This window comes from Lagenorhynchus albirostris, chromosome 20 (assembly GCF_949774975.1).
Source record: "Lagenorhynchus albirostris chromosome 20, mLagAlb1.1, whole genome shotgun sequence".
Taxonomy (NCBI): Eukaryota; Metazoa; Chordata; class Mammalia; order Artiodactyla; family Delphinidae; genus Lagenorhynchus; species Lagenorhynchus albirostris.
In genome coordinates, this window is record NC_083114.1 from 15,463,652 (window position 1) to 15,486,403 (window position 22,752).

Consider the following 22,752-nt stretch of genomic DNA (forward strand, 5'->3'; position numbering starts at 1 on the left):
AAATGGGCAGAAGACTTAAACAGACATTTCTCCAAAGAAGACATACAGATGGCCAATAGTCACATGGAAAGATGCTCAACATCACTAATTATTAGAGAAATGCAAATCAAACCTACAATGAGGTACCACTTCACACCAGTTATAATGGCCATCATTAAGAAGTCTACAAATAAATGCTGGGGAGGGTGTGGAGAAAAGGGAACCCTCCTACACTGCTAAATGGAATGTAAATTGGTGCAGCCACTTTGGAAAACAGTATGGAGTTTCCTTAAAAAACTAAAAATAGAGTTGCCATATGATGCTGCAATCCTACTCCTGGGCATATATCTGGAGAAAACTCTAATTCAACAAGATACACGCACCCCAGTGTTCATAGCAGCACTATTTACAATAGCCAAGACACAGAAGCAACCTAAATGTCCATTGACAGATGAATGGATAAAGAAGATGTGGCATATATATACAATGGAATATTAGTCATAAAAAAGAATGAAATAATGCCATTTGCAGCAATATGGATAGACCTAGAGATTATCATACTAAGTGAAGTGAGTCAGACAGAGAAAGACAAATATCCTATGACATCACTTATATGTGGAATCTAAAATGTGACACAAATGAACTTACTTACAAAACAGAAACAGACTCACAGACTTAGAAAACAAACTTATGGTTACCAAAGAGGGAAGGGGGGGAAGGGATAAATTAGGACTTCAGGATTAGCAGATACAAATTACTGTATATAAAATAAACAAGGCCCTATTGTATAGCACAGGGAACTATATTCAATATCTTGTAATAAACCATAATGAAAAAGAATATGAAAAAGAATCACTTTTTCTGTACACCAGAAACTAACACAACATTGTAAATTAACTATACTTCGATCTTTAAAAAAAAGAGTAGAAGTGGAGAGATCTATTTACTACATAGGGCAGGGAGGAAAAGAGTCTTTGAAGTGACACTTACATTAAGTTTTAAAATGAGAAGCAACATGCTTTGGAAAGAGCCGGGGAGAAGCATTACAGCAGAAGAAACAGAATGTGCTAAGGCTTGACTTGTACAGAGAACTGAAAGATACAGTGAATGGTTGTAACACAATGGTTGAGGAGAGGGTGACATGAAATGAGTTTGGCGAGGAATGCCATGAAAGTAGAGACCAATAGCTTAGACTAGGAGGTAGTGGAGATGTAAAGAAGTCATCACAATTTGCATATACTTGTGGGTATAGCTGATAGGACTTGTGAATGAAATAATTGTGGGGGATGAGAGAAAGAGGGGAGTCCAAGAAGACTCCCAGGTTTCTGGATTAAGCCACTGGTGAATAGTAGTGTCATTGCAGACTGAGAAGATCAGAGAGAAAGAGGTTAGAAGAAAAACCAGTTTTGCTTTTGGGTATGATAAATCTGAAATGCCTGTGATGTATCTAAGATAGAACAAGTAGGCAATTGAGAGTCTGGAGCTCAGAGGAGAGGACTGAGGACATATATTAGAAATAACACTGTAGGGATGATATTTTATTTATTTATTATTTTATAAATTTATTTATTTACTAATTATTTATTTTTGGCTGTGTTGGGTCTTTGTTGCTGTGTGCCGGCCTTCTCCAGCTGCAGTGAGCAGGGGCCTCTCCCGTTGCGGAGCATGGGCTCTAGGCGTGCAGGCTCAGCAGCTGTGGCACATGGGCTTAGTTGCTCTGCGGCATGTGGGATCCCCCCGGACCAGGGATTGAACCCATATCCCCTGCATTGGCAGGTGGATTCTCAACCACTGCGCCACCAGGGAAGTCCTGGGATAATATTTTAGACTTGGAGGTGGGTGAGATCTCCTAGGAAGACAGAGTAAAGGGAGAAGAAAGGAGAGCTGAAGACTGAGCATGGAGAACTAGCCAGGTGAATAGTTGTGCCACTAAAAGAAATGCTGAAGGAAATTAAGAGGAGCATATGGTTAGGAGAGGAAATTGATGATTTATCTTTGGAACTTGCTAAGTTTAAGGTACAGACTAGACTCGTGTCATTTCTAGTGTGATGCCTGGCAAAATGTATAGGTCCCCCTTCACAATGTTAATGCCATACTTATATTTTATTTTGTGATGAGGCCTTACAATATCTCTGTGAATTTTCAGGATAAAACATTCATGGTCATGTCCGAGTTGGAGTTTGGATCAGGAGAAACAATTCTACTAAGATCCATGAAATTGAAGGTGTTTCTGAATTATGGAGATAAATGGTTCTCTATGTCACCAGTCCTAAACAACAAGTGGCTATTTCTTTTTGGGTAATGGACATGAGATGAAGAAAGACAAGTTTGTTCAATGTTGAGCCAATGTGCTTTAATGGTAGCACACAAGCTGAGAATGCAATGAAAATACACGTGTTTTGAACATCTACCATGTGCCAGGTCCTGTGCTAGGTTCTGGGGATAACTCAGAGAACAACATAGACAAGACTTGCACCTTACAAACAAGCAAAGGAGATGGGGAAAAATTAACCTACAAATAAAATAACTGCAAAGTGTGGCAAGTGCTATGAAAGAAACAAACAGATCCAGGAAATAAGTGGGAGGGGTGGTATGGCACTTTGGGTTTAGAAAGGGTCTTTAGGGAAATTTTCCTTGGGTAAGTGACATTTACTTGATTCCTGAAGGATGAGGGGTCAGTCATACCAAGATTAGGGGATGTGCCTGGCTATCGATGAAACACCAAATTGTTTTTGCAGAATCTGACTGTGAAAAGTTAAGCCAGGCTGAATAGCTCATATTGGAATATTCAGTATGGGCACACTGAGAGCGGGGGAAGGTGTTGGAAGTGGTCTGCCCCCATGGGGAGTATTTTATCATTGACTCTGTTTAAAATTGCCTGCATAGGGTGATAATAAAAAGTGGACTGACATTTAGCCAATTTTAATATTATTTAAAAATTCTTTGCAGACAACGGCCCTGTCGTGGGCTGAATGATGGCCCTCAAAAAGATACATCCATATCCCAAACACTGGAACCTGTGACTATTACCTTATACAGTAAAAGAGTAAATATTAACTTACGTGAAAAGATGTAACTAAGGATTTTGAGAGTGTGTATCAGATTATCTTTCTGTAAGCTGAAAGTAGATATTAGACTGAGATATTAAGTTACCCAGTTCTTGAGGTAAATAGGTGTATGTTTTAATAGAGCTGTCACTGTAGAATTTGATGCTGTGTTAGGAGAAGTGTTTCTTACATCCAAGTTTGCTTACAGCCAAGTAACTTAACCCAAGTTAAGTTAACCTGACTAGCCATGTAGGTGTTTTATATTGCCATTCCTATTGCATAAGGAGGCCTTGTGGTAGTTCAGGTGGGCCCTCTCAAGGCAAGACTACAATCCTGGGCCTGGTCACAAGTTTAGGTTCATATACTTATCAGCGTTAGGAAGACTGAATCACACTAGCCACACTCACAAGGCTGGCAAGTGACAAAATTCAAGTGTTTAAAAATATTTATTAATTTAATAAATGATGATGAACTTATGTGTGTTGATTAGTGTACTCTCCTTATAAACAAGTCATATATAATATGGGATTATATTCAGAATGCAGCTAGGTGATGACATATGAGCAAGCAGAAGTTTAATAAATGGTTTTATACCTGCAGTAGGCAGGCTCTGAGATAACCTTCAATGATCCCTCTAATGAAAGTATAGTATTCATACCCTCCTGTGATTCCCCTCCCCTTGTGTGTAGGTGTGTATTCACTTTTAACGAATAGAATGTAGCAGAAATGATGGGATTTCACTTCTGAGATTAGGTTACAAAAAGACTGTGGCTTCATCTTGAGAGCTCCCTCTTGTTCTATTGCTCACTCTGAGGAAAGACAATTGCCATGTTGTGGGCTGCCCTATAGACAGGTCTCTGGCTAATGACCAGTGAGGACCTGAGGTCTTCACTCCAACATCTCACCAGGAACTGAGTCCCACCATCAACCACATGAGTGAGCTTGGAAGCAGATGCTCACCAGAGGCACCCAGGTATGCAGCACCTGGATTCCTAACCCTCAGAGGCTGTGAGATAGTAAACGTTTGTTGTTTTAAGCAGTAAGGTTTGGGGTAAATTGTTACACAGCAATAATAACTAACACAACAGCAATCATATAACTTTTGAAATACTAATTTAAAAACACTAAAAGACAATAAGGAGGGAAATAAAATTGAATAAAAACTATAACAGTAGTTTCCATGGTTACACTATTTATTTTAATAGCTTCTGAGGCATTCTAATCACACTGACTAGATTCCCTAGTAGTGGTTAATTTCATCCAGTTTATGTTGAGTCTTACTAGTTTTATTCCCAGGGAGTGACATTTTATCTAACTTCTAGATGCATCTAACTATGGACTCCAACAAACTGAGTATTATACACACTGACAACTAAATATTTATTGATTCATTCATACATAAATTCATTTTGTCTACTGAAGACTCAGAAAGGAATCCAAAATGGCATACTGATTCTGTTGGTCTTTTTTTTTTTTTGGATTAATGTTCACAGGAGAGTTAGATGTTAAATTCATTCATTTTTTTAAAATACTTTTTTTAAACAAAAAGTATAAATGTTAAATGTACAATGAAAAAATAGAGAAGCAAAAAAGAAGAAAGTGAAAGTCAACTTTGAACCTGCTACTCAGAGAGGACTGCTACTGAATGCACTATTGATTTTAGTTGACAGCAGTTGCCTATTCTATTTTTTTTAAACATCACAAATAAGACTTTTTATTGTCACCATTAAATATCTGAATTATAAACAGATTCTTGGATTGGTGGCTCATATCCATAAGCTCATTCAACTCTAGCATTCAACTCATCCCCAGCAGCTTTTCCAAAACTACTACCTTCACCATGAAACTCCATTAGTTTACCCAATTCAAATTTTTGCTTCTTAGGATTTTTACTTGTCTAACAAAGACATCAGAGAGAGGATAAAAAGACTGGCAAAGCCTTTTCTATGTCTTTCCCAGTGCTGTCTGGAATCAATTTATTGACCACTTTTTTTAAGTTATTTGTCTGCACCTCTCGGGTCATGGTTCCCAACATCTTCTGGATTTCTGACTATTGTGTTTTTTAGTAAAATCAACACAGAATTAGATGAAGCAAATAACCATTGGTAGTCTTGACATCAGCATGAGATTCGATCATGGCCTGCCATTTTTTGACCATTCTGGAGCACAGTTTATCACAGGTACAATCCATGCCATGGGAGTTGGTCAGGCAGTTTTTGCCCTGAACATCCTCAGTAATTAGCTTGGATTTTCTAAATGCACCTTCATTATTCTGCAGATGAGCAAGGCTCACTTTAAAAACATGACCCTTGAGGCCATCAGATGCAATTTTGATTCCTTGAGTTTTCCTGACTAGTGTTTTTCCAATGTTTCATATACTGAACATAGCTGGTACTTTCACATCATACCAATCTTTCATAGAGAATGGATTAACCACTTTCTTCTTGGCAAACTTTTTGCCACTTTTCATAAGCACTTGTTCTTGCCCACTGCCATGGTGCTGCTCAGAGGGCCAAAAGGGCTATTTGCTTTTTTTTTTTTTTTAAAACATCTTTATTGGGGTATAATTGCTTTACAATAGTGTGTTAGTTTCTGCTTTATAACAAAGTGAATCAGTCATACATAAACATATTATTTGCTTATTTTTTTAAAAATTGGGAAAATATTCTATTCTTGGTTAACTTGCTAATTGATTTTTCTGAAACTCAGTTTCCTTAATGAAATATTATATCTGAAATTTTATGTATTAATATTTAATAATTTAGTATCACTAATATTTAATACCTAGTACCACTTACTAATGTTATAAACACTATACCCAACAACTTTATTTACATTATCTAATTTGACTTTCACTATACCTTGTGAGTTAGGCACTAATATTAGTTCTATTTTTCAGATAAGTAAACTAAGGCTTAGAGAGGTTAAATAATTTGCTCACACAGGGTCACAAAGCTAAGCAGTTTCAGAATAGAGATTCCATCCCAGTTCTGTCTGACTACAAAATTTATACTCATACCACTCTGCTATAGTTTCTCCCTCAAACTTGTTCCCATAATGCTTTTCATAAAGGAAAAATGTCATTTAAAAAACTTTCATATTTAGAAAAGACATCATATTTGTTATTAAAAGACTAACCTAATTTACCCATACCTCCATTCAATTCCTTTGAAAGTTTTTTGAAGATAGTGTCTCAAGACAAAAATATTAAGATCTAAAGGAAATATACATGAATAAAATTCTTTCCCTGCCAAAATAAAACAGTGGATGTTACCAATGATTTGCCTCGTTTGAAACTGGAACTATCATCAGGGAGCCAATTTCCATTTATATAAAACTACATAATTCTGTTTCTGATTATAATTTCTAAAGTTATAGTCAACTGTTACAGTTGAAAAGCTAGATTTTTATCAGTTACACTTCTGCTGCTGTAGAGTCTATTATAATGAAATAAAGGAGTAATATGGAAAGAAAGAGCAGTGATAGTGATTAAGGAATGTTAGAATAGAAAGAAATTTGGAGGCTACTTTGCCCATTCTCCATATTTTAGAGAGGAGAAAACTGAGGTCCAGAGAATTAACTATCTCTGTATCTCTTAAGCTGTCAAAGTAGACAAAGTGTAAGAGTACAGGTGTGTGAAAAGTGACTTTCATCTGATAATTAAGACAGTGTTGCAAATGTATTCACCCAAGTTCTAAAACTCTATCAATAAGAGAAACAGATTTTTTAAAAACCCCAAATAACAAAAAGCATAAGATCTGGTACATAAAAAGTACCTAATAAATATTTGCGAATGAACAAATGAATAAAAAGATTTTATTGCTTTCATTTTCAAGTTCCCTCACAATCCTTTAATTCATATTTTATATGCAATCATAATGTATACATATAGTTTATTTTGCTCTTTGCCCTTGAGTTATAGCATAACATTTTTCTGTGTTATAAAATGACCAGAACCTTTTAAAGGACCTATTGAAGTTACAACACTTCTGAGTCAGATTCCCAAATGACTGTTAAAAATGACTATTAACAGGGGTGCATCCAGGTTTTGCAGGGAGGCCCTCATTAAGGAAAAATTACAAAAATATGTTACTTAAAAAATTTTTTTACAAAACAGTGAAAAAATATCTATCTCTTTCAAGAGACCATTTCTAGGGCCCCTCCAGGGCTTGGAGGGGCCTGTGCATTGAGTGGCCCTGAACCTTCATTAGCTGCATAGTACATATGCCTCTGTTGGTAATCAGATACCACCTTCATGGTAGTTATGATACAGCTTGAATGTTTTTTAGAGGTTTACTAAAATTTTAGAAATGTACATCACACTTTGACAGTGTTAGAAATTCTTTCTATCCAGCTGACCTGGAATCTACTTCAGGCCCCACCATAAACTTGGTGGCTTTTAAATTATAAGCAAGTCTCTTAACTTCTTCAGGTCTCAAATTCCTCATCTGTAGAATGGGCTTAATATCTATCTCAAAGAATTGCAAATGAAAACAAAGATAAAATAGTTGGTACAGTTCCTGACACATCATAAATGCTCCATAAAGATTAGGTATTATGATTACAGTGATAGTTAAAACATTAGCCTACCTTATATGGGAACCTCCTGTCTCTCCATTACAACTTTGTACATTGACTGTAGGTAAAATATGGTGTAAAATGAGTTTTAAGGATTGTGCAGATTCAATTTTTTATTATTTTAATTTTTAAAAATAATGTTATTATGGGGCTTCCCTGGTGGTGCAGTGGTTGAGAGTCCGCCTGCCAATGCAGGGGACACGGGTTCGTGCCCTGGTCTGGGAAGAACCCACATGCCGCGGAGCGGCTGGGCCCGTGAGCCATGGCCGCTGAGCCTGCGCGTCCGGAGCCTGTGCTCCGCAACGGGAGAGGCCACAACAGTGAGAGGCCCGCGTACCGCAAAAAATAAATAATGTTATTATGAAAAGTAGTAACTACATAACAGAACATTTGGAGAATAGAGAAAAGAAAAAAAATAGCACCCATAATTTCTCCAGACTTATGCTATATTTTCTTGTTGTGTTTTTTTCCTTAATGCAGGCTTCATTTAAAATATAAAAATGCTTGAAATAAGTAGACCCAATTATTCTCTTTTTTTTAAATTTAATTATTTATTTGGCTGCGCTGGGTCTTAGTTGCAGCACGTGGGATCTTTAGTTGCGGCATGCAAACTCTTAGTTGTAGTATGTGGAATCTAGTTCCCTGACCAGGGATCGACCCCAGAGCCCCTGCATTGAGAGCACAGTCTTAGCCACTGGACCACCAGGGAAGTCCCCCAATTATTCTCTTTTCAAGGGGGGTTGGTATTATGGCATTATTATTTTCAAATACATGGCAAATCTCAAAATATGTTTTACATAAAACTATTTGAGAAAAATCAGGAGGAAGAAAAGATACACATTCTACTGTTGTCATTCCATAGTTATTCCCACAAGCCGCGCGGCGCGGCCAAAATAAATAAATAAGTAAATAAAGATTCATGTTTTTATAAGATTATGATCTTACTGTACATATAATTTGATAGTCTGCATTTTTTTCCTACATTATATCACAAGTCTTTCTCCATACTACTACATACTACTACAGCGACATTCATAGTAACTAGAGCATCTGAGAGCAAGGCTTAGTTTCCTAAACTTCATATGACTGTGTGTGAAGAAAGTAAGGCAGGCCAAGGTTTGAAAAGTCAGAAACTCGGAGTGAGTGCTTTTGGTTTGCCTGCAACTATAATGTGGAAAATGTAGAAAGAGAAGTTATGACTCAGGGATTCTTGATTTTCAACCAAACGTCCCAAGTCAGCAAAAGAATATAAAGCCCTATCAATATAATCCTAAATTCCATAAACACTTTTATTTCTTTAATAGATGGGAAAGTGGTGCAATACTATTCAACAGCAAGGACTTATCTGTCACAACGTGTTATTATTAGGGTTTTAGCTCTCAAAATGGGGTAAATTTACTCCCCCACCACCCAAAGGGGTCTTTCTTTAAAATTCCGCAAGGCAACGCAAATCCTCACTATAAAGAACAAGTCAAGTCTGGACATGGTTGTCTGAATTCAGTGACATTTGCTCTTGGAAAAAGACTTTTACCTTTTAATTATGCTTTTGTGCTGATATTCATTGATTTCAAAGCACAAACTTTTTCTTTTAAGCTTCTTGTTCCTTTAACATTGTCCTGCTGTAGGAATTCAAGCCACTTTTAAAAATTGTAAAATATACACTGAGGAAGCAATCCACATGTCCATTGCTGAATGAATGGAAAAACAAAATGTGGCATATGCATACAATGGAATATTATTCAGCCTTAAAAAGGAAGGAAATTCTGATATTGATACATACCACAGCATGGATGAACCTTGAAGACATTACGCTAAGTGAAATAAGCCAGACACAAAAGGACAAATATTGTATGATTCCACTTATATGAGGTATCATAGAGATAGAAAATAAAATAACGGTTACCAGGGCATGGGGGAGAGGAAGGAACAGGGAGTTATTGTTTAATGGGTACAGAGTTTCATTTTCTGATGATGAAAAGTTCTGGAGATGGACAGTGATGATGGTTGCGTAACAGTGTGTGTGCTTACTGACACCGGACTGCATACTTAAAAAGGAGTAAAATAGTAAATCTTATATATTTTATGGTAAATTTAAAAAAATCCAGTGTATAACATACATTGAGAAAAATGTATTACACATACATACATATTCAGTTTAAGAAATAATTATACAGCAAATATATGTGTAATCACCAACTAGGTCAAGAAATAAAATATTATCAGAGTGCACCCCTGTGCCCCCATCACAACCGTTTTCTTCCTTCCTGAGTAACCACTGACCTGACTAAACATTTAAAAATCAGGCTGTGATGTGATAATGCAGGATAAGTTAAATCAATATTAGAAAATGCAACCGAGCATTTCTTTAAATTCCAATATTTTCCATATATGCAAAAAAAAATTTTTAACTTAACTTTTAAAGTGCTCTTTCACCCTCTTTCTCTCTTGAAACTCTTCACATTCTAAAACCCTTCTTAGTTCCACAGTTGACCTCACCTGCAGCGTTAAAACAAAACAAAACAAAACAAAAAAACCTACTTCAGTGTAGATTTTAGATTTTCATTCCTCCCACTCTCCCTTGCCTCCAACTACAAAGAAACAATGATTTAAACCCTTTGTGCTCTTTTAGAAAATTACACAGATACCCCATTGTGGAATCCTATAATCCCTTCGTGGAAAGGAAGAGATTAGCATATGAATACAAAGCAAAATGAATCCAGAATACAAAATGATCTACTGGATTGCGAAGCTCTTGTGTTTTTAAAAATGTATTTATTTCCTCTTTTTGTATTGCCCCTTTAGTGGTCTCAGGGTTAAGGGAATTGAGCTTCCCCTCTGGTTACCCGGAAAAGGATTTAGAAAGAAAAAAAAAAGCCAGTAGATTCTAGGAGATGCAAAACCAACAGATGGCTCCCAGAGCCACTGGAATCGCCAGTGGAATCTGCTGCCCTCAACATGAGCTAGCTTGCGGGCGAGAAGTGTAGAAAGTGCTGTTCGCAGACTGCGCAGTGAAGGAGAGAAAGCGACAGAAGAGAGAGCCATAGTGCTGACGTTGAAGGCCCGGCCCTGTAAGGTTGCATAGGGTAAGTGGCGTTGGCCAGCAGGCAGTGGCTAAGGGGAAGGAAAGAGGATTTGGGCTAGGGGCGGGGCCAGAGGCACAGCGTGGCTCCTGATTGCTGGGGTGCGGTGCCAATCTCGCAGAATCGCTCGGTTAACCAGTGCGCTTGCGAGACGCGCTCAGATATACTGAGTGAGCCCTGAGAAGCAGTCTCAGATCCTGACGGTGCAGCAGCCCGCAGCCTCAGCTAGAGAGTCCCAGCCGCTTTCAATGGAGGAGAAGCCCAGCCAGCCACAGCCTCAGCACCATCACAGCCACCACCATCCGCACCATCACCCCCAGCAGCAACAGCAGCAGCAGTCGCACCACCACCACCATTATTATTTCTACAACCACAGCCACAACCACCATCACCACCACCATCACCAGCAGCCTCACCAATACCTGCAGCATGGAGCCGAGGGCAGCCCCAAGGCCCAGCCAAAGCCGCTGAAACATGAGCAGAAACACGCCCTCCAGCAGCACCAGGAAACGCCGAAGAAGAAAACAGGTCCGGGAGGGAGGACGAATGGGGGAAGGGGGATGGAGGTGGGGGGGTAGGGGAGATGGGGGTGGGGCTGGATCGGGGAAACGCGGACGGGGTCAGGGTGTGTGTGCGTGTGTGTCCGTGTCCTGCGGGTCTGGGGAAGCCCCCTTTCATTCTCCGAAAGCTCGGGCTGGGCCCCGGGGTTTGCAGCGCCCTCTTCTCCTCAGCATGGGAGAGGCCCAACCAGGCCAGTGTGACCTTCCCGGCCCGGACTGGAGGGAGACCCGGAGGGTCGGCCTTGGAAGTCTAGGCTTATATTCCTTTCTCGTTTACTTTCTTGAGGCCCCGGAGGGACCCTAATTTGGGGGCCCTGAGTTGGGGGTGAACCTCGCCCCCCCAGGAAAGTCCTTCGGGTGTAACTCAGGAGGGCCTAGCGAATTCCGACTCGGGTGGCGTCGCGAGACCCTTTTGCGTACGGCGATGAGAGGGTAGGGGGGCAGAGTTGAGGAAGTGTCCTCCCTCACCCGCCACCCCAAGCCCACCTGTGGCCTTGGGGTTCCCCGTCTGGGGGGGCGGTTGGGACCCCTCGACTCTCGGGTCATTTCCACCCCTAGACGCCCCTTTCGGGCACCGCACCTCGCAGTCTATCCCCGCGGCTCCCCCCGAGGCCGGCGCCCCGGGCCCGCTCCCCCCAAAGCCGGCGCGGCTGGAATGTTCTCTCCTCCTCGCGGGGCCGCTTCCTGTCCGCCATGTTGGAAGCCGATTCCTGTCACCGACTCCGGCCCACTGAAGAGCGGAGGGGGAACAGTGTCGAGGGGCGCACGGCGCGGCCGAGCCGGGTGGCTGGGGATCCCCCTCGGCGTCACCTCGCTTCCCGCCCTGCGGGGGCGCCGCCGCCCCCGGCCCGCGGCCGCCCCTCCCCCCGTCGCCGGCCGGGTTGTGTAACCCGGTGGCGGCCGCGCGGCCCCGGGCGGGTCCCTGGGGTGAGGGGCGGGGGCGGTTGGGGTGGGGGAGGGAAGCGGCCACGAGGGGAGCGGCCTGCGCCGGGCCCCGCGTGCTGGCGGCCGCATTTCCCGCTCCCGGGTGCGGCGGGAGGCGCGGGCGGTCGGGGCGGGGAGCCGGCCTCGAAGCGGGGCTGAGGGAGAAGGAGGCCGCGGGCGGCGGCCGCGAGCGCTCCTGGGGCAGGAGGGCTTGGGCGGGGGGGCGGGAGGGATACATTTTGGGTAGAGGCGGTGCCTGAAGACCGGGTGGGGTACCCAGCGGGAACCAGGCTCCCCGGTCACGAGTTTCTCTGCCACAGGAACCTCGTCTCCTGCCAGGTTCGCTCACGACTCCGCCTCTCAGGCTTTCACTTGGGCCCTTTCCTTCTAGCAGCTCATTTTTACAAAAAAAAGCTTGTTCTATCTCTCTCCAACCACCCCAACATTTATTTTCCGGGCTTGGGCAGAGGTTTTGAGGAGAGAGATTAGAAAAATGTTTGATTGAATGGTAGAGAGGGCGACGTTTTTTTGACCCCTTTTTCTTGCCCTTAAGGGTGAACCGAGGTGGCTCATCCATGAGGTTGGTGCACTACCATCTTGCCTGGGAGGAGACTTTTTTTCCATGTTAGAAAGGAAAGGTGTTTTCCGATTTTAAAACCGATATGGATCCCCAAACTCTTCTTTTTAACAAATGTTAAATTGAGGGCAAAAGTCATTTTAGAAAACATTTGAAAAGAAATGAACTTAAAAGTTTATAACCACGCAGATTAAAAAAAATAATGGTTCTTTATAAGTTGAAACGGTAGGAGAATGAATGTTAAATCCTGCGTGTCAAATTTGATATAAGCAGTTACTGAGAGCTGGAGAAAAACTGCTTTTCTATTGCAGATTTAATAGTACTTGAAGAGTGAAATTGGAATGTCAGCTTTTCCATTTTGGGGGGTGGTAGGGACTGATGGTGTGCAGTAGAAATGAACATTAAATTTGTTGAGTATTTAATCCTAAGGATTTGGAACAGTTTAAAAACTGTTAGAAGCTATATAATACTAGATCTTTTTAACGTTAGGTTTTTTTCAACTTCAGGTGAAAAAAATCTTACTATGGTTACTTGGACTATAAGGCAGTATTACAGTTCAGATTGGAAAATTCAGTTTTGTCTGTCAGGTATTATTTAATATACTCCTGCAGGACTCCTCTCTACTTATGGGGGCAGCCCCTGAACCATTCAAGGTGGCATCCTTCAAATTATAATAGTTTGTCTTATCCTGAAAGGGAATAAATAGGGGAAACTGGGTTTAGCAGTTCTGAGAGAATGTAAACAATTGGGGCGAGCAGCTTTTCTTGTGTGGCCTGGTCACACCACTGTTGCTTCAGCATGCATAGTGCTAATATATTAAGAAAACTTGTGAGGATTTTTGAAATGTGTCTGTAACGTGTTGAGGTGGGCTTTATGACCCATTACCCATAAGCCTGTAAAGAGTAACAATTTTTCTTTATCCAGAAGAGGGAGCAAGAGAGGGACAAATGCAAATTCATTCGGTAATTTCAGATACTAATCCAAAAGCTAGATTTATCAGAACTCCAGTTCTGCTGAGTCCTTTTGAAGTAGGGTTAGGTGCTTTAGCATGGCAACCCTAAATAATAAAAGCACTTGGAGACTTTTGATTTCTCTCAGTAATTCTATAGTGTTTACATTTTCTTTCAATATCTAAATTTTTAAAAGAAAATGTCTCTTCGGCAGACTTTTTGCAACCAACAAAGTTGCCATGGGAAAATTTTTATATGGTTAAATGAGAAATATTTTTTGTTGTTAAAACTTGGGGGGCGGAAGTATAGGGGCTTCTGGGTGGTTTTTAAGTTGGTGATTTCTGATATCAGAGCCATTAAATAGGAAAAATTTTATTTTAAAGTCTTGGCTTTGGTCCAACTAGTTTGGACTTTGGATTATTTATTTATTTTTGTGTTTAAGACTGCTTATGTTTGAGATCTGAAAAGTTATGACTAATTGGCCCAAGGGTACAAGCCTTTGTTTTAGCCTGTTAGTATGTTAAATGGTATATATAGTTCTCATTGGTCTAGGGTTGTGCACTGGTAAACTTGTATCTGTTAAAAAACGTTGAGAGTCTCTGTCGAAATTTCTGCTTTTCTGGAGAAAAATAAGAACCTTTTAGAAAACATCCTAAGCAGTGATCTCTGCTGTTTCATAGAATTTTTCCACCAAAAGTTTGATTTGATTGGCTATCATAGCTTTTTTAGCCAGCCAAAAAATAAAATGTACCTTTACAGAAGTTAAGAACTTCTACAAAATATATTCTCTCATGAAACAAGTTCTGTGCCACTATATCTCAAGAATGATTATGCCTTAAGTATGTTTTCTTAAGTTATTTCCTGAAAGTTTATATAATTTGCTCATTTCTCTGATGTGGAGTGACTTAAAATTATAGTAAACAGTGTTGTGAATCTTCTCAGTTTGTTCTGTTTCACATCAAGTTCTTTTAAAACAATGGTTCTCAGGCCTTAGAAAAAATCTTAGTGTCCCTTATACTCTTAAAGTATACAAAGAGCTTTTGATGTGGATTATGTCTATTGATATTTACCATATTGGAAATTAAAACAAATCTCAAGACAAGAAAATACAAGCTCATGTGCCTTTTAGCCTTGACAGGCTAAAGGCCCAAGAGAATGAATGAGAGTGACAAATTATTTATTCCTTTTGGAATACTAAATACTAGGAATACTAAATACTATTGGATTTCCCCCCCACCCCCTGAAAAGCTGCCTTAAATGAGTGTGAGTGTGTGTCTGTATCCATCCTTCTCTTGGATCATGTATCTGTTTCTAATGACTTGACCTCAAGATGCTTTAGGGAACATTTCACAGTAAGGTAGATAAGTTGTAATGCTATTTTACTAGTAAGGAAGTGAGAAAAGTTGTTGACCCGGCTGAATCACCTATAGTAATAAGCTGATTCTGGTGACTGAAGTTCTTAAATTAAACTTGAATACCATAACACTTTTTCAAAGTAGATACCGTTCATTGTAGTTTTGTTAGTATCTTACTGAATCATTTGGTTAGGCAGTATGACATAGTGAAGGGAAACCATGTTCCAGACAGACTGGAGTTCAGCTTTCCAGTTCTTCCACTTTGTGACTTGGGCAAGTCCCTTAATTTCTCTGAGAGTCTGTTTACCCAAATATAAAATGAAGAAAATGTATCTATAAGAGTTAGTACATAGGTGCTTGGGTTTCATACAGTAGTAGTATGATTTAATGTCTGGGAAGTGTCAATGAATTTAAGACCACTTTTTTTTTTTTTTTTTTTGCGGTACATGGGCCTCTCACTGTTGTGGCCTCTCCCGTTGCGGAGCACAGGCTCCGGACGCGCAGGCTCAGCGGCCATGGCTCACAGGCCTAGCCACTCCGTGGCATGTGGGATCTTCCCGGACCGGGGCACGAACCCGTGTCCCCTGCATCGGCGGGTGGACTCTTAACCACTGCGCCACCAGGGAAGCCCAAGACCACTTTTGAAAAAGTTCACAAGTGTTAGATTTTTGTTTCACAGAATGCAATAGGAACTGCTTGTGGTGACCACCAGCCATGTATGGTTTCATAGAAGTGGAATCTTTAATTTTGTTGTAATACTTAGATTTACTGTATCAGTATAACTTGATTTTTCCCAGAAGGTAGCTCTGTTCTTAATTGTAAAAAAATTTTACTTATTTGTTTATATTTAAATTGTTTATTTATTTATTTAGGCTGCACTGGGTCTTCGTTGCAGCGCGCAGTGTTTAGTTATGGTATGTGGGATCTTAGTTCCCCCACCAAGGATTGAACCTGGGCCCCTTGCATTGGGAGCATGGAGTCTTAACCCCTGGACCACCAGGGAAGTCCCTATAAAGGAAATTTTATAACAGCCTTGTGAGAATGATGGGAAGGTTGATCCTGTTAGGTGAGAGATATTATGCTTAAGATGTCATCTTCTTTCTGACCTTAGACTCTGGTTTGATACCAGGTCAGTTCTGTCTCTTGCTTAGTAAACTTCCTAATCTGTGAAATGGGACTGACAAGTGTTTTCTCATAGAGTTATGAAATAATAACATAAAGCTGAAGTCATAGTGTCTAGTGCGTTGTAAATGAATAGTTGTTAAGTGTTATGTACATATTGTAATTTTTTTAACCTTTTTTTCCCTAGGCTATGGTGAACTAAATGGTAATGCTGGAGAAAGAGAAATATCTTTAAAGAACCTGGGTTCTGATGAAGCCACCAACCCTATTTCCAGGGTCCTCAATGGCAACCAACAAGTTGTAGACACTAATCTGAAGCAGACTGTAAAGTCCAGCACCTTTGGGAAAGCAGGAATTAAAACCAGGAATTTCATTCAGAAAAACAGTATGGACAAAAAGAATGGGAAGTCTTATGAAAATAAATCCGGAGAGAACCAATCTGTAGACAAGACTGATACCGTAGCAATTCCAAATGGTGTTGTAACAAATAATTCTGGCTATATTGCTAATGGTTATATGGGCAAAGGAGCAGATAATGATGGTAGTGGATCTGAGAGCGGATATACCACTCCTAAAAAAAGGAAAGCTAGGCGCAATAGTGCCAAGGGTTGTGAAAACCTTAATTTAGTGCAGGACAAAATAATGCAACAAGAGACCAATGTCCCAACCTTAAAACAGGGACTTGAAACTTTCAAGCCTGACTACAGTGAACAAAAGGGAAATCGAGTAGATGGTTCAAAGCCCATTTGGAAGTATGAAACTGGGCCTGGAGGACCAAGTCGAGGAAAACCTGCTGTGGGTGATATGCTGAGGAAAAGCTCTGATATTAAGCCTGGTGTGAGCAGCAAAAAGTTTGATGATCGGCCCAAAGGAAAGCATACTTCTGCTGTTGCCTCCAAAGAGGACTCGTGGACCCTATTTAAACCACCCCCAGTTTTTCCAGTGGACAATAGCAGTGCTAAAATAGTTCCTAAAATAAGTTATGCAAGCAAAGTTAAGGAAAACCTCAACAAAACTGTACAGAACTCTTCCGTGTCACCATCTTCATCTTCATCCTCTTCGTCATCTACTGGGGAAACTCAGACCCAATCTTCAAGTCGATTATCCCAGGTCCCTATGTCAGCGCTGAAATCTGTTACTTCGGCCAGCTTCTCTAATGGGCCAGTTTTAGCAGGGACTGATGCAAGTGTGTATTCTCCTGGGGGTCAGCCACTGCTAACTACTGCTGCTAATACTCTAACACCCATCTCTTCTGGGACTGATTCAGTTCTCCAAGACATGAGTCTGACTTCAGCAGCTGTTGAACAAATTAAGTCCAGCCTTTTTATCTACCCTTCAAATATGCAAACTGTGCTGTTGAGCACAGCACAAGTGGATCTACCCTCTCAGACAGATCAGCAAAACCTGGGGGATATCTTCCAGAATCAGTGGGGTTTATCATTTATCAATGAGCCCAGTGCTGGCCCTGAGACTGTTATTGGGAAATCATCAGATCATAAAGTGATGGAGGTGACATTTCAAGGGGAATATCCTGCCACTTTGGTTTCACAGGGTGCTGAAATAATCCCCTCAGGAACTGAGCATCCTGTGTTTCCCAAGGCTTATGAGCTGGAAAAACGGACTAGTCCTCAAGTTCTGGGTAGCATTCTAAAATCTGGGACTACTAGTGAGAGTGGAGCCTTATCCTTGGAACCCAGTCATATAGGTGACCTGCAAAAAGCAGACACCAGTAGTCAAGGTGCTTTAGTGTTTCTCTCAAAGGACTATGAGATAGAAAATCAAAATCCTCTGGCGTCTCCTACGAACACTTTGTTAGGCTCCGCCAAAGAACAGAGATACCAGAGAGGCCTAGAAAGGAATGATAGCTGGGGTTCTTTTGACCTGAGGGCTGCTATTGTATATCACACTAAAGGTAACTTATTTGTTTCCTATATGAAGGTTCTTACTGGTCATTTTAATGTACATTTATTGCCTGTTGTATTAAGAGTGAAATTTGGAAGCTACTATGAGATTCTTTAAGAATTCCAGAGCTTAGTTGAGAATAACAATGTTGATAAGCAGCTGATATCAGACTCTAATTCAGGGTCTTTGAAAACAGTATGGTTAAGGTTTAGAAGGAATGTTCACTTTTCCAACTTAAAAGTGTTTCTTTTTATATAGACAAGGATAATTGACCTCCTGCCTTTTGTTCAAGGAATAGTAAATTTTTTCTTTGAACAGGTGTTGCCTCTCCTTTGCTTTTTATATCATATGCTGCTTTATTAGTGAGCTCACTTGTTTGTTCTAAGTTGCTTAAAATGAGTAGGAGCAGTGTTTTGGAGGAGTCCAAAAAGGTGGAGTGTCAACTAATTTTTTCTCTTATAAGAAGGAATAACGGGTGCTAAAAGGTAGCTAGAAAATAATCAAACTACAATGGCAGGTACAATCATCATTGTATGGACCAGGCTCTTGGGAGTCTGCGCCTGTCACAGCCCCAAAGCCCATGTTAAAAAAGAACCAGATATCTTTCAAGCTCCATGTTAATAACCTTCTTAGGATAAGGCTTATTTGTGTCTTAAGGAAAAATTTGCTATTTGGCATAACTAATTTAAATCCTTAAAATAATGTTTTTTTGGTTTGTTTGTTTTTGCAGTATTTTTGTAGCCGTTTTTTAAAATTTATTTTTTATTGAAGTATAGTTGAATTACAGTGTTGTGTTAATTACTGCTGTACAGCAAAGTGACTCAGTTATACATATATACATTGTTTTTCATATTCTTTTCCATTGTGGCTTATCACAGGATATTGAGTATATAGTTCCCTGTGCTATACAGTAGGACCTTGTTGTTTATCCATTCTATATATACCAATCTGCATATGCTAATCCCAAACTCCCACTTAAAACAATGTTTTTTGTTTCATGAATGATGTTTACAAATGATGTTACAAGTACCTCTGTGCTTTGGAGAACAGTGGTTTTCAGTTTTCCTTATCTACCTCCCCCACCTCCCCTAACAGAAATCTATACCCCATGCGTGCATGCACACGCCTAATATATACTGCACAGTCCCATTTTTAACAGTAGCTCATTTAGGCAATGATTTGCAACTGCAGCGAAAAGATAGCATATCAAATAATAGGGGTAAGGTAATTACCATATTCTCCCTGGAAGAATCACTGCCTCATAGATGAATAACAAAGCTATTTATGTGACTTCTAAGCAAATTACCTAGTCTCCATACTTTAGCTGCAGATTGTAAGACATTTAGTAAAATAAGCAGATATCCTTTTAAATTTTTCTTCCTTTAAAAAATAGGAGTAAATAGTAGAATTGCCTTCTGGGAGTTTAGGAGTAGAAATCCTGGCAGATAAAATTACCTGTTTTCACTTTTCTCCAGCACTGCTCTTCTGGAAGTAAATACGCGTTAATCAAGAGCTGGGTGTTTTTAGGAAAGTTAGGGTAAAAAAGAAATACTTAGTTTCTTAAGACATTGATTAATTATATGTTAAATTCTGCCAGGGGAGTTGGGTGTTTTTGATATTTTCTGTGCCATCTGCCCTCCAGAGACCGCTGTACTTGGAAAATCTTTACTTTATACTGGTGGTGGTTGTGTGAGCCTGAGAAGATATCTGGTTGTGTTATGTTCTCCCACAACCTGGAAAAATTCTGGGACAAGTTGTTCCATTGGGAGCTTGGTTGTTGGTATTATGTATGATGTTTATTATGGAGAAATGCAGGCCTTTTTAAATGGCAGTATTAACTCCTGTTTATTCTTAGGTATTCTGTGTATGCACTTGTCCTATAGATGGGCTAACTAACTGTGAAATCCATGGTATTTAGATAAGCTAAATACCCCTACATGGTTGCAGTTGTACTTACTTTTGCTGATGTAACTGAAAGATTTGCTTTAGTAAAGTGCATCAGTTTGAGTTTTGTAATTGGACATTATTGAGATGAAATTGGTATTGATTTTTTTATTTTCCTCCCTAGAACAAACAGGTAATACTCAGTTCAATTAGGTCCCAAAGTGGCAGGTTCTTTGAATTCCTACCAAATCCATTAGATCACTAATTTTTCTTTTATTTGAATTTGTTTTGGTCACAACCTTTTGAAGATACGAAGATCTTTTTCTTAAAGGAAGGCTTGCCCTTTTTTCAAGTGTTCTAAAAGAGGCAATAATCAGTGGGGCTTATTGGACTATCCTTTAAAAGAGCACTTGTATTATTTTCTTGATCCTTTAGTATGATCTTTAAATGTTCAAAAGTAAACTAGTACTGAGTAAGTTGAATGAAGTTAGACTTAGAATTGAAAGTTCTGTGCATACTTCCTAACTTCAAAAATAAGCCCTTCAGCAACTTTATTTGGAAATAGTGGGTAGGAGGGTGCATTATGTCAGTTCGACAGGAATGGCACATTTTTTAGATTAAATATTAATTACCTGTGGTCTTAAACATTAGTTACTGCAGATTTTAAAAATCTGAATGTTTAGTTGAGGGATGTGAAATGAAGATACAGTGAGGCATAAAAAAGGAATTGATGGGAATTCTTGTTCTTGGGATTTTTCTTATAGCTTTTGATATAAATATGCTACTAACTTTTCTTAAGAAGTAAGACTGTTAATCTTTGTGGTTTTGGGGGGAATATTGTACCATGACATAGCAGTACCAGTATTTAAGTTAAGAGGTAGGTCGTCTTCTCCTATTTATCTCAAGTGACACTTGAATTAAAACTTCAAAGTGATAATTTTTTAATTGATTATGAAAAACTTAAGTATATATAAGTATATAAATATATTTATGTATATTTAAAAATGGAGCCAAATAGTACAGTGAACCCCAATGTGCCCATCATCCAGCTTGAACATTTAGAAAACATTGTCATTCTTATTTCATCTACCCACCTCCACACTCTTAGGAGTTTTTAAAAGCAAATTCCAGGTATCAGCATTTTACTCATTGATACTTTGAGTATGTTAGGGTGATGGCTTTTAATGCACATACCCAAGACGTATAACCATTGCCACCTTCAAAGTAATTACTCAGAATGCTTAGTTAGTAGAACTCTTTGATTTGTTGTCAAAGGCTTAGAATACTAGATCCTAACTTTCTGAGGTGATATCTTTAGTTTTGAAATGGTCTAAAGTCATTTGAATCCAAGAAGTAACATTGATTGGTGTGAGTTGTGTGGTTAATGTGTTAATTTAAACCAGTTAATTTATCTTGCCTGGCTAATACTGCACTAAAGGATATTAAGCATTCAAAATGCTGACATTTTGGAGTATTCATTAAATAATTTGATTTGATAAAATTTACCCAGCACATAGAGACGCAGGGGAGATAAATAGTGTAAGATTTAATTTTTGATGGTTGGGGTGAGTCAAAATGAAAGCTGTCTAGTATAAAATATTCCTAAGGCAGCTCTAGGCTATTGCATGAAATTTTAAAAAATTGTTTATGTATTACCTCCACAGGTGGCAGGTTATTGGCATAAGTGGTTTGATCCACTCGAGTTGGGTCCTGGATTGAAAGAAATTTTTAACTCACTGGGTGGTTCTAATTGCCGACTAGGATTGGGACTCTAGGTCTATAGAGAACTTTCCTCAGCTTAATTCTTTTTTTTTTTCTTTTCTGTCACAGTTTTCTGTACTTCTAAGGAGTTGTGCAATAATTTGTTTTCCTCTTAATGTTGTACCTACCATAGGCCTAGTTGTGGAAGACTTGCTTTCACAGGATGAGTCTTTTCCTTTAAAGAACTTCAGTAGAGGAGAAAACAATAAACAAGTTTTAAGGCAAGGATTTTAAATGTCATAAGAAGGATAAAAATAAGAGATTTTAGTTGGGGGAGAGAGAGTTTCTTACTGGAGTAAAGGTAGGAAGAGCAAATGCAGGGTATGTTTTCCTGGAGGCAGTGGCATTTAAACTGGATTTTGATGGATGGGGGTAAGATTTTTGACTTAATGAAAATACAGAGAACAGAAAGATAAAGAACAGAAAAGTTGGAAAACAAGTAAGGTAGGAAGATATCCATTTTGGATGTGGTGAGGGGATATAAAAGAGAAGGAAGGTAAATTGCCAGATCATGGAGGTTTTTAATTTCCATCTGGAGGCAGGGGGAGCCACTGAATATCAGGGAGATAGGCAAGTAGAATGAAGTAATTTAAACTGACAAAAGACAGGGGTTTTAATGCTATTCCTAATTCCTATGTACTTGGGCAAATCATTTATCATTTTTAGGCCTGGGTTTTCTAATTTTATAAAATAAGTATGTCAGCCTTTGTTTTGTGTTACCAGATTGTACTCAACTGCTGTAAAAACTGGGTTGGTATTAAACAATTGACTTGTAGATCTCTGTTCGGGTAGATTAATGTGGCACCAATTTGTAGAGTAGATTAGAAGCCATTTTTCTGGTGACTAGAAGTAAAAGATTAGTCAGACTCTTGGAATAGTCCCGGCAGAGAAGTAACAAAGATTTCCCCTTTGTATTTGCAGTCATGTGAATGTATTATTTATCCAAAAATGAACAAACATTTATTTTTTTAAAGTTTTTAGATTGGGTAAGGGCAAGAGGGAACTGATAAATATTTCTACATCTGCAGGATAA

The 22,752-nt window shown here is 39.4% G+C and overlaps 1 protein-coding gene and 1 pseudogene across 2 annotated transcripts in view; one reads left to right on the plus strand and one right to left on the minus strand.

Annotated features, from left to right (window-relative positions):
- Nucleotides 1–4,752: 4,752 nt before the first annotated feature.
- Nucleotides 4,753–5,522, minus strand: LOC132511503 (small ribosomal subunit protein eS1-like; annotated as a pseudogene).
- A 5,344-nt stretch (nt 5,523–10,866) lies between these two features.
- Nucleotides 10,867–22,752, plus strand: part of NUFIP2 (nuclear FMR1 interacting protein 2) — a 28,891-nt gene continuing 17,005 nt past the window's right edge. The window contains exons 1-2 of one of the 2 annotated variants that reach the window (XM_060133287.1): nt 10,867–11,212; nt 16,360–18,084. In XM_060133287.1, the coding sequence (XP_059989270.1) occupies nt 10,933–11,212; nt 16,360–18,084 (2,005 nt within the window). In that variant the 5' untranslated portion in view covers nt 10,867–10,932. Of the gene's footprint in view, nt 11,213–16,359; nt 18,481–22,752 lie in introns of those variants that run through there. The other variant, XM_060133286.1, reaches the window with a different exon arrangement.